Source organism: Anguilla anguilla, chromosome 1 (assembly GCF_013347855.1).
Source record: "Anguilla anguilla isolate fAngAng1 chromosome 1, fAngAng1.pri, whole genome shotgun sequence".
NCBI classification, from domain to species: domain Eukaryota; kingdom Metazoa; phylum Chordata; class Actinopteri; order Anguilliformes; family Anguillidae; genus Anguilla; species Anguilla anguilla.
Window position 1 is genome coordinate 84669927 of NC_049201.1, and position 12500 is coordinate 84682426.

Genomic DNA, 12500 nt, shown 5'->3' on the forward strand with positions numbered 1-12500 from the left:
ATAAAAAAGCAGTACATCTGGAAACGAGCTGAACATATCCACTTGATGTGCTGTCACTAACACTTTAATTTGCTTTGTATCTCACTTAACGTGAACTGCCTCAAAATACACATTATCTCTTCATCTGCTTTTCAGCGCACGACAAGCAGGGTAACAGTGATAGCTAAAGTGTCACAATATATATACTTTTACCGTCTTTATTGAAATAACCCCTGTGCGCACACACATGTTCTGTAATATACATTTTCTTTCACACATAAACACATACATACACATACTATTTATCATACACTCAAACACATTATCTAATACACACACACAGAGACAAACACACACACACACACACACACAGGCAAACACACACTCACACACACGCTCACACAGACACACACTCACACACACGCTCACACAGACACACACACAGAAACAAGCGCTCACACAGACACACGCACTCACACACACGCTCACACACACAGACACACGCACTCACACACACGCTCACACAGACACACACACACACTCTCACTCTCACACACACACACACACTCACACACACACACACACACACGCACCTCGGTGACGGTCCACGCAGTGCTGTTGAGTTCTCTGAAGCCCAGCCACCAGCGTATCTGCACAGGTGGGTTGCTGGAGGAGGTGTAGCAGCAGAGATTCACCTCCTTCCCGTCCACGGCCGCCGGGGAGCCCAGAACCCTCAGCACGGAGGGCTCGACTGCGGGGAACGCAGACACAGCGCAAACACAGCTGAGCAACCGCAGACTGCGCATGCAGCTGCGCAGATGGGCTCATACACACACACAGCTGCGCAGACGGGCTCATACACACACACAGCTGCGCAGACGGGCTCATACACACACACACAGCTGCACAGACGGGCTCATACACACACACAGCTGCGCAGACGGGCTCATACACACACACAGCTGCGCAGACAGGCTCATACACACACACAGCTGCGCAGACAGGCTCATACGCACACACACACAGCTGCGCAGACGGGCCTTGGCTGCGACAAACCCATCCCGACCCACCCAATTCCCCGCTATAGCGCCTAGCCTGCTCTGGCCGCGAGCGGCGGCTAATAAACAGAAATGACCCTGGCGCATTCGGAAGCACACGGACTGCCCACGTGCGCGCACACGCTCAGACGCGCACGCACGTGTCCCCGTTCCGCGAAGGCGTGTCAGCCGCGGTGGCGAAGGCCGCGGTGCTTTAGCTTGCGAGCGGGACCGCGCGGAAACCCCCCCCACCCGAACCCCCCGCCCCCACCCCCCCCGAGCCGCCAGCGCGTAAAGCCTCCGCGGCGCCGTAAAACGCTAACGCTAAAATCGTTCCCGCCATTTTTTCTCAGCAGACGAAAAAATATGGCCTTAATTAATTTCCGTGTAGTGTTAATTAAAGCGCAGATATCATTCATTAGCCGCGCGCCATCGTTATCGCCGCGCGGGGCGGCTACGCTAAACGAGGTCTCAGCGAGGGAGGGAGCCCCGGAGTTCAGCCTGTATCAGGCGCGGAGTAGCGCGCGCTGACAGGTCATTATGAGCCCTGACATCCTACGTTTCGGCCTGGAATTGCCCCGTGCAGAAGCCATTTGTCCCGCGCTCAGAACGCCGGTGAATGAGCTTCCCGATCCCGGTTTTATCGCCCGGGTAACGATTTCGCCGACTTCGCGCCTCGTGTGTGAGCGAGGGAAAGTGACGGCAACCCTAGCGACGGCACATATAAGGACCGCACGTATGGCCAAGGCTGTGATTGGATGGAGATCCCATCAATGAGGCTGTGATTGGATGGAGATCCCATCAATGAGGCTGTGATTGGATGGAGATTCTATTGCCGGCAATGTGATTGGATGGGGATCCCATAGCTGTTTCTGTGACTAGATGGGGATTCCATCACTGAGCCTGTTGTTGTGCAGGGATCCCATGTCTGACCTGTGATTGGACAGGGATCCCAATGCTGATGCTGTGATTGGACAGGGATCTCGCAGCTGTCACTGTGATTGGACAGGGATATCGCAGCTGTCACTGTGATTGGACAGGGATCTCATGGCTGATGCTGTGATTGGATAGGGATGTCACAGCTGTCGCTGTGATTGGACAGGGATCTCATGGCTGATGCTATGATTGGACAGGGATCTCGCAGCTGTCACTGTGATTGGACAGGGGTCTCACATCTGTCGCTGTGATTGGACAGGGATCTCACATCTGCAGCTGTGATTGGACAGGGATCTGACAGCTGTCACTATGATTGGACAGGGGTCTCACATCTGTCGCTGTGATTGGACAGGGACCTCACACCTGCTGCTGTGATTGGACAGGGATCTCGCAGCTGTCGCTGTGATTGGACAGGGATCTCGCAGCTGTCGCTGTGATTGGACGGCGGGACTCACAGAGGACGCGCAGGGTGCGGCTGAGGGACAGGGGTTCCCGGGACACCTGGTTGACACTTTCGCAGCAGAACTGGGCGCGGTTGTCCTCCGGAGTCACCTCCACCGTCAGCACGCTGCTGGACCTCCTCCGCTCCGTGTCCTCCTCCCAGCTGCTGGACAGCACCTCCTTATTCTGGAGGGAAGGGAGAGAGGGAGCGAGAGAGGCAGTGTGGGAAGGGGAGAGGGAGGGAGAGGGAGAGAAAGATGGAGAGGGAGAATAGTGTGAGAGAGGGAGGGAGAGGGAGAGAAAGATAGAGAGGGAGAACAGTGTGAGAGAGGGAGAAAAAGATAGAGAGGGAGAACAATGTGGGAGAGGGAGAGAGAGGGAGAGAAAGATAGAGAGGGAGAACAGTGTGTGAGAGGGAGAAAAAGATAGAGAGGAAGAACAATGTGGGAGAGGGAGAGAGAGGGAGAGGGAGAGAAAGATAGAGAGGGAGAACAGTGTGGGAGGGGGAGGGAGAGGGAGAGAAAGATAGAGAGGGAGAACAATGTGGGAGAGGGAGAGAGAGGGAGAGAAAGATAGAGAGGGAAAACAGTGTGTGAGAGGGAGAAAAAGATAGAGAGGAAGAACAATGTGGGAGAGGGAGAGAGAGGGAGAGGGAGAGGGAGAGAAAGATAGAGAGGGAGAACAGTGTGGGAGGGGGAGGAAGAGGGAGAGAAAGATAGAGAGGGAGAACAGTGTGGAAGGGGGAGGGAGAGGGAGAGAAAGATAGAGAGGGAGAACAATGTGAGAGAAAGATTGAAGGAGCGAAATAGAAAATAAGAGAGAAAGAAATTTGAAAGTAACTTTTTTGAAGCCATTGGAATGATGACATCAGCAAAGAAGAAATTACCTAATGGCATCAAGACCTCACAATTGCTCGTCAGAGGGAGTAAGAGTAAGAGACAGAAAGAGAGAGCGCGAAGAGAGAGAGAGAGAGGCAGCAAGAGACGGCGAGAGCAAGAGAGCAAAAGAAAGAAAAAAGGAAGAAGGAAAAAAGCCCCACTATCGGGATCTGAAATAATGCCTTAAATCTTCTCCCTGAGCATTAGAGCTCCTCTCCCATCCGCTCCTGGCTTTAATCTTGATGGTAAATGCTAAGAGAGAGTATAATCCTGGCACACGTCACAGGGCACTGTGGTGCAGCGCTAACCCCCCCCCCCCCCCATCGCGTCCCGCCCCCCCCCAGCCCCTCGAACGCCAGGGAGGGAGCCATCGCCGCCGCCCCCCGCCCCTGTTGCCGTGGCGCCGGGCAGCAAACGGGCGGGAAACGTGGGGCCGCTGACCTTGGTCCAGTGCAGGGTGGCCAGGGGGTTCCCTCCGTGGGACGAGCACACCAGTTTGAGGACCGTCCCGGCCTTCACCTCCTCGCTGTCCAGCCCCTGGATCACGGGGGCCTGGGGTGGGACTGTGGGACGGGAGAGGAGAGGAGGAGGGGAGGAGGGAGATCAGCACGCTGGGGAGGATGGAGGGAAGGGGGGAGGGATAGAGGGAAGGGGGGAGAGATAGAGGGAAGAGGGGAGAGATAGAGGGAAGGGGGGAGAGACAGAGGGAAGGGGGGAGAGATAGAGGGAAGGGGGGAGAGACAGAGGGAAGGGGGGAGGGATAGAGGGAAGGGAGGAGAGACAGAGGGAAGGGGGGAGAGACAGAGGGAAGGGGGGAGAGATAGAGGGAAGGGGGGAGGGATAGTGGGAAGAGGGGAGAGACAGAGGGAAGGGGGAGAGACGACAGAGGGAAGGGAGGAGAGATAGAGGGAAGAGGGGAGAGACAGAGGGAAGGGGGGAGAGATGACAGAGGGAAGGGGGGAGAGACAGAGGGAAGGGGGAGAGACGACAGAGGGAAGGGAGGAGAGATAGAAGGAAGGGAGGAGAGACAGAGGGAAGGGGGGAGAGATAGAGGGAAGGGGGGAGAGACAGAGGGAAGGGAGGAGAGATAGAGGGAAGGGAGGACAGATAGAAGGAAGGGGGAGAGATAGAGGGAAGGGAGGAGAGATAGAGGGAAGAGGGGAGAGATAGAGGGAAGAGGGGGAGAGATAGAGGGAAGAGGGGAGAGATAGAGGGAAGGGGGAGAGACGACAGAGGGAAGAGGGGAGAGACAGAGAGAAGGGGGGAGAGATGACAGAGGGAAGGGAGGAGAGATAGAGGGAAGGGGGGAGAGACAGAGGGAAGGGGGAGAGACGACAGAGGAAGGGGGGAGAGACAGAGGGAAGGGAGGAGAGACAGAGGGAAGGGGGGAGAGATAGAGGGAAGGGGGGAGAGATAGAGGAAGAAGGAGAGGTGCAGCTCCGGGCTACCGGTCCACGTAGCGCGACGGCTCTCCGAATAAAAGATGGTGTAACTGAGCGCAGGGGAGGAGCCGGCAGCAGGGTGGGGGTGGGGTGGGGGTGGGGGGGGTGTGGGGGGGAGCGAGGGAGGGGGTGGGGGGGAGCGAGGGAGGGGGTGAGGGTGGGGGGGCGTGGGGGGGAGCGAGGGAGGGGGTGAGGGTGGGGGGGTGTGGGGGGGGGTGCGGGGGGGGGTGGGGGTTAAATGAATCGTGCTCCGCTTCGAGACAAATAGCTCTATTTGTTAAAACAGCGGCGATAAATTGCGGACATTTAACTTGTGCGTGGCGTGAGCGAGCCCGGCTCGTCCCCGAGCCCCAGGCAGTCCGGGGGAGGCGCGGCACGCTGGCCCGGGTCCACCAGGCCGAGTAACAGATGCCCGAACGGCAATAAGACAGCGCCGAATATGAATAAATTACAGCGGGCGGATAAAATATGCGCAGCGAAATAAATGAGGATGGCCTGGCCTCTGTTATTGCTGCAATCAGTTAGCGGGGGCGGCGTAAGGAGCGCGTAACAAATTACCGGCTTTTACTGCCCCCCCCCCCCCCCCCCCCCGAACGAGGCCGGCCGCCGTCCCATCTTCGATCCGCCGGGGACGGCTTTATGAGCCGAGCCCGTAACAGTACCCGCGGTTCTGCTAGATTAAGGTTTAGCAGCGCTGGGTCGGCGGGATGGGGGGACGCGGGGGCGGGGAGGAGAGGGGAGGGGGGGGGAGGGGAGGGGAGGGGGGGGCGGGGGGCGGGGGGGAGAGGGGCGGGGCGGGGGCGGGGCGGGGGGGAGGGGAGGGGAGGGGGTGAGCGAGGGGAGGGGAGGGGGTGGGTGAGGAGAGGGGAGGGGGTGGGGGGGGTTTTGGAGAACGACCCTTACAGTACACGTTCATCCGGAGACTGGCCTCCAGGGCGTGGGACAGGGCGGGGTTCTTCGCCCGACACACCAGCTCCTGACCGTGGTCCGAGCTCAGGGCGGTAAAACTGCAGGGGAGACAGACAGACAGACAGACAGACAGACAGAGAGACAGACAGGCAGGCAGACAGACAGACAGAGAGACAGACAGACAGGCAGGCAGACAGACAGACAGGCAGGCAGACAGGCAGACAGACAGACATACAGGCAGACAGGCAGGCAGACAGACAGGCAGACAGGCAGGCAGAGAGACAGACAGGCAGACAGACAGAGAGACAGACAGACAGACAGAGAGACAGACAGACAAACAGACAGACAGACAGAGAGACAGACAGACAGACAGGCAGGCAGACAGACAGGCAGAGAGACAGGCAGACAGACAGACAGGCAGACAGGCAGAGAGACAGGCAGACAGACAGACAGGCAGACAGGCAGACAGACAGAGAGACAGACAGACAGACAGACAGACAGGCAGGCAGGCAGACAGACAGACAGACAGGCAGACAGGCAGGCAGACAGGCAGACAGAGAGACAGGCAGACAGGCAGACAGACAGACAGGCAGGCAGACAGACAGACAGACAGACAGACAGACAGACAGACAGGCAGACAGACAGACAGACAGACGCACACCACATCACATCACAAGCTTAGAATTAGACGACACATTCTGTGTTGCTTTCAGCGCAGTCTGAGATAAAAAAGTCTCCCTTTGCAACACATAAATTATATATCTTGGAGGCAAAAGAAGAAGCTGTGTCACAATATGTGTTGAAAGTAATAGAGAGGCGGTAACACAAAAAGTGTGTTGGATATTAACACATCCTTTTTGAGAACGAGGGTTTTTATCTGCAGATGCTGTCATTTTCAAAGGTCACGACATTTAATATTTTTAAAAAAAAGAAGTAATTTCAGGAGCTTAAACTTGAACAAAAAGCATCCAACACAGAGTATATCAGTAACTCATCTCATAGAATCATATCATTCTACCCACTCAACGAGTTCACAGATGTCCTTATCCACACAAATTAATGGAGCAGGCCGTTTGTGTGTTCAGTACTGCTGTTTGTGCAACGGGTTTGTTGTGTTAATCAGATTAGCCTACAGGGCCAAAGTTAAACTACGCGGTCCTTCCCTGCGCTTGGAACTGTACTTCCCTCTAGGGTTTTCGACACACTTGCTCCTGGTTTTGGTTATACACTTTGTTGTACGTCGCTCTGGATAAGAGCGTCTGCCACATGCCTGCAATGTAGTGTAATGGGTTTGGAGGCGATAACTTTCCTTGCACAGGGGACTAAAACCCAAAACCCTTCGGTCCAGAAACGGGTGTTCTAACCAGTCACACCTGGTGCTGTTAGATACCAGGGAAATTCACAGTTTGGTGAGAAAATCCCCTGCAGGCTGTCTGACATGCTCTGATGGAGCATTACAAGTGAATATGGCAGTTATACAATGGAAGACTGAAAAGAAGGTGTTCGCGAGAAAAAAAAGGACGTCGACCTGCAGACAATTTCACTCGCACTCTTTAAGAGGGATTTTCTCTATCTCCGCAAGTGTAATTTGTGATCTCACAAGAGGGCAACACAATAGGAGCGGAATGAAAAGAATAATAGAACGGTTCGCTTCATTTAAGGCAACGGTCGAATATGTGCTGGAGCCAGGATTCAGTCTAATCAGAGTCCGTCTCGAAAATTCTGATGTGATCCAGCGTCTGTGGCAGGAGCTGTTTTTTTTTCGGGTGGCTCTGCGGACGCCAGTTTGGGGCGGAACAGTTCCGTGCGAATCAGACAGAGCTCTCGATTAACACGGCTGTTACAGAACCGCGGCTGTTTTTAATGGTGGTCACATGACTCCCGGGGGGCGGCCAATCAGGAGACAGCCAGGGAAGGGGGAAGCTGCAGCCTGTCGAGGGTGCTAAACATGCACTCCACTTATTGGAGGCATCCGATAGCAGCAATTATGGGCAGTGTTTACGGACTGGGGCACTCGAATCCTTGGTTTGGTTCCATGTGCAGCAGCGGCTCGGGCTGGGGTGTATTACACAGCTGAGATGCTGCCTATTTCACCCGCTGACAAACACACACGCACACACACACACACACGCACGCACGCACGCATGCACACACACACAAGTGCATGCACACACGTACACACACACAAACACACACACACACAAGCACATACACGCACACACATGCACGCACACACACACACAAGTGCATACACACATGCACACACACACACGCACACACACGTACACACAAGCACATACACGCACACACACGCACGCACACACACACGCACACACACAAATGCATACACACACACACATGCACACAAGCGCATACACGCACACACACGCACACACAAGCACATACACGCACACACACGCACACACACACACACAAGCACATACACACACACACACACACACACACACGCGAGCACACACACACACACACAAGCACATACACACACACGCGAGCACACACACACACACGCACACGCACACAAGTGCATACACACCTCACCACGGCCTCTGTGTTCTCGAGTTTTTCCACTGATCCAGACATGGTGACAGAGTCAGCATTGGTCAGCTCCACTCCATCTGCAGAGAGAGAGAGGGGGGGGGAGTGACAGAGTGAGAGAGATAGTGACAGAGTGAGAGACAGAGGAAGGGGAAGAGGGGAAGGGGGGAGACAGGGATAAGGAGGGAGGGTGGATGTGAAAGGATGGACAGAGTGAGAGAAAGATAAAGAAAAGAAGGGGATGAGGGAGGGAGAGGGAGAGACAGTGAGAGAAAGGAGAGATGGGGTAGGAGAATTGTGGAGGAAAGAGTCGAAGGGAGAGACAGTAAGAGAAAGGAGGGGGGGTAGGATAATTGCGGAGGAAAGAGTGAGAGGGTGAAGAAAAGAGAGCGAGGAAGAAAGAGAGGGGGTTTGGTGAGAGAAAGGAACGAAGCACAGAGAGGTCGGGAAGAAATAAGAAAGGGAGGGCGAGAGGGGGGGGGCGGATGTGCAGGAAGCAACAAGGGAGAGGGGAGCAAAAGGAAGAGAGGAAGAGAGGGTGAAACCAGTGATCTAACAGATCACACAGAAACAGGAACAGTCGAAATCTCCGGCTCAGTCCGAGAACAGAGGCGAGACAAACCACCCCTAACAGGATGTTCAGCGACTCAGTGATCTGAGGGCTGCTCCACACATCAATGCGGCGGGCGGGTCGATGGAGACCGGAGTGCTTAACACGCCGCGCGCGAAAGCCTGGCAGTGTGTAGGACCGCAGACCGCCATCAATTTTAAACGCACCCCACCTGCGGGGTAGACTGCGTGTGTGGGGCGCTACGACGCGAGCATGAAACGCTGTTAACGCCTTTCATTCTGCGTCTGTACGCACTCACACGCAGAGACGGGCGCTCAACACTTCTTCCTTATTCTCTGTCCCAGAATGCATCTCTCCCGGTTTGGGCAAAAATGCGAGTTCCACGGTAACTGAAAGAGCACACGCTCAGTGGAGAAACGTACCCCTGAGCAGAGCGACCTCAGCCCCTGAAAGCTCACTGGAGAAACGTACCCCTGAACAGAGAGACCTCAGATCCTGAAAGCTCACTGGAGAAACGTACCCCTGAAGAGAGCGACCCCAGCGCCTGAAAGCTCACTGGAGAAACGTACCCCTGAAGAGAGAGACCTCGGCGCCTGAAAGGTCACGCGGTCGCCGAGGAAACGTACCCCTGAACAGAGCGACCTCAGCGCCTGAAAGCTCACGCGGTCGTCGAGGAAACGTACCCTTGAGCAGAGTGACCTCAGCGGCAGGTTTGGCGTCCGGTGCGGTGCAGGTGACCGTGTACTCCTTCCCCGCCACCCAGGGCTCCTGCGTCTCCGCCTGGATCACCGGCTGGGACGGCGGAACTGTTCGGAGGAGGATGACAGGAGCAGAAGCGTCGCTTAACGGTGTGAGGGACGCGCCCCCCCCCCCCCCACACACACACACACGCCCCTGTCACTGTTTATTAAAAGCCGTCGTATTAAACGGAGGAGCCGTGCCGACCCCCCCCCCCGCGCCCCCGTCACCCAGCCGGGCCGGTGGCGCGCGCCGCTGTCGGGATCGACCGAGCCGTAAAGCAGGAAGATTAGCGGCCGGGCCGCGCCGCGAGCCGCAGCCTCCTGTCTTCCCCTTTCCCGCCGAAATTTAGTGCGGGCGTCAGGGCTCTGAACGCCGGGGCCTGCTTTTGCGGCGCCCGGGGGGGCGATGCGTTTAAATAATCCAGCCCACGCTGTAAGGAGCTCATTTACGTTCCAGCCCAGACCCCGGTTCCCCCAGCCCCCCCCCCCCCCCCCTCGACTCGCAGGCTCAGAGTCGTCCCGCCTCCCGCCACTAAGGGGCGCTGTTGCCATTGTTGAGCCTGCGGAACCGGCAGCTGCCCTCGCGCTGAGGCCGCGGCTTCAAGCTGATTTAAGGGAGGCAAACGGATCTGTCCGGGCGGTGATGGGCGACGGTGAGCGCCGTGGAGACGCAGAGGGGAGTAATGAGATGCGTTTGTTTTTGAACGGTTGACCTGGGCTTGCGTGCTCTGACAGCGGCCCCGCCCTCAGCCTGCTAACTGCAGCGCCCCCCCCACGCAGCAGAGCACCACTTGTTGTGCGTGAAACGCGCTCCTGCCGTACAACCTGCAAGGCAAGGACTAACGGCAGAGTAACGCACTTACATGTTAATGTGACTGTGCCCTCTTTTTTTTCTCTCTCACCCTGCTTTCTTTCCTTTTTATGTTTTCTAATCTCCCCTTCCTTTCTCTCCCCCCTTTCCTCTCCTCCCCCTCCCTCTCTTTCTGCAGAGAGGTGCGGGGAGGTGCTGCGTCCCACAGCAGCCAAGGCAAGACCATGTGACCTAAATGAGACTCACCTGAGTTGCCTCTCTTACACACTCACACACACACACAAACATAGACGCACAATCACGCGCACACATGCACACGCATGCACACGCACGCATACACACACACAAGTGCACACGCAAGCGTACACACACACTCACACGCGCACACAAGTGCATACACACATGCAGACACACACACATACAAACATACACATACAAGCACACACACAAGCACACACATTCATGCAGATAAACACACAAACACACACACACGCAAGTGCACACACACAGGACCCTGCTGCTGCTGCTGTGCAGGTGAGAAACAGAGAAGCACATGATTCAATTCATTAGACAAATACAGATGGATGGGCAGTGCAGAGAAATGAGGAGGGAAATGAGTACAAATACACACGTACACACACACACACACAGACAGACCCACACACACACAGACAGACCCACACACACACACACACACACACACACAGACCCACACACACACACACAGACAGACCCACACACACACACACACACACACACACACACACACACACACACACACACACAGACACACACACACAGACCCACACACACACACACAGACACACACAGACCCACATACACACACACACACACACACACACATACACAGACCCACACACACACAGACCCACACACACACACACACACACACACACACACACATACACAGACCCACATACACACACACACACACACACACACACAGACCCACACACACACACACAGACCCACACACAGAGCCACACACGCGCACACACACACACACACACACACACACGCACAGACCCACACACACACACACACACACACACACACACATGCTCACACACTGACCCACATACACACACACACACAGTACAGAAGTAAACAGGGTATAATGTGTAGTTTACAAAAGCTGAAAATATGAACTTTCTGTACAAATTATTAGAAGCAGCACAGAAATAATACCAGTTCCCATCACACACACTTTATACAACTCTGTTCAAACGAACACTGATAAGAAAAAAGCCGATGGACAGATGTATAGACACAGATGACAAATACAAACAGTCTAAACAAACAGATTTTTTGTAAAAAAAAAAAAAACCTATTTACACACACACACACACACACACACATGCTACTGAGGACTCAGGTGTTAGTAACGAAGCAGAAAACCATTGAAGCACCCCCATCCATCTCTCCCTGTCTCTCTCTCTCTCTCTCTCTCTCTCCATCTCTTTCTCTCTAACACCCTCCTGCCCTTCTTTATTTTTCTGTGCAGAGCAAAGAAGTGGCGCAGGTGTCTTTCAAGCATGTTATACAAGGCTAAATATTTTACATAACCCCCCACCCCCCCCCCCCCCCCCCTCACCGCCCCCCCCCCCCCCCCCCCCCCACTGGGCCCTCTAACAGGGAGAAATCTGAAGCACATTAATGTTCAACGGTCTTCTCCCTCATTCTGACCTAACCACAGGACCGCTGTGATTATTATCAGCATCTCAGGTTTGACTGTCAGACGTCGCCAATGCACGCAAAAAAAACGACGATAACTACTGAGATAGCAACGCTGGTAATCTCTTACACGGTACCTTCCATGTTAGATGCACCACGTCTTTCTTGAAATCAATGGAAAACTCAATGCAATGCAGTGCATGGTCGGGATACTCAACGTTAGCACTCAAAGTTATTCAGACACTCTACTATGCTAACGAGTAATTTATTACAAAAAATAATAATAAAAATAAAACGAAGTTTCAACACACAGAGTCTTCTGCACCCTATGGCCTGAAGAAGACACCATGTCTGGAGCTGATAGCACAACCATCTTTCTCTTTTCGTGATTGCTCTTCAGAGGTGGGTAACCTGGCTTCAAAGAGTAAAAAGACTGACCATGTATTTGCGCCACCAACATGCACTAAACCAGCTGATTACAATAATTAGTTCTCCTACCATGGTG

At 54.7% G+C, this 12500-nt stretch overlaps 1 protein-coding gene across 4 annotated transcripts in view; it reads right to left on the bottom strand.

Annotated features, from left to right (window-relative positions):
• nphs1 (NPHS1 adhesion molecule, nephrin) overlaps positions 1-12500 on the bottom strand; it is a 47988-nt gene that overhangs the window by 22652 nt on the left and 12836 nt on the right. For all 4 annotated transcript variants that reach the window (XM_035403174.1, XM_035403185.1, XM_035403192.1 and 1 more), the window contains exons 5-10: positions 9433-9555; positions 8177-8258; positions 5617-5720; positions 3713-3834; positions 2408-2579; positions 573-730 (exon numbers count right to left, since the gene is read on the bottom strand). In XM_035403174.1, the coding sequence (XP_035259065.1) occupies positions 573-730; positions 2408-2579; positions 3713-3834; positions 5617-5720; positions 8177-8258; positions 9433-9555 (761 nt within the window). The remainder of the gene's footprint in view (positions 1-572; positions 731-2407; positions 2580-3712; positions 3835-5616; positions 5721-8176; positions 8259-9432; positions 9556-12500) is intronic.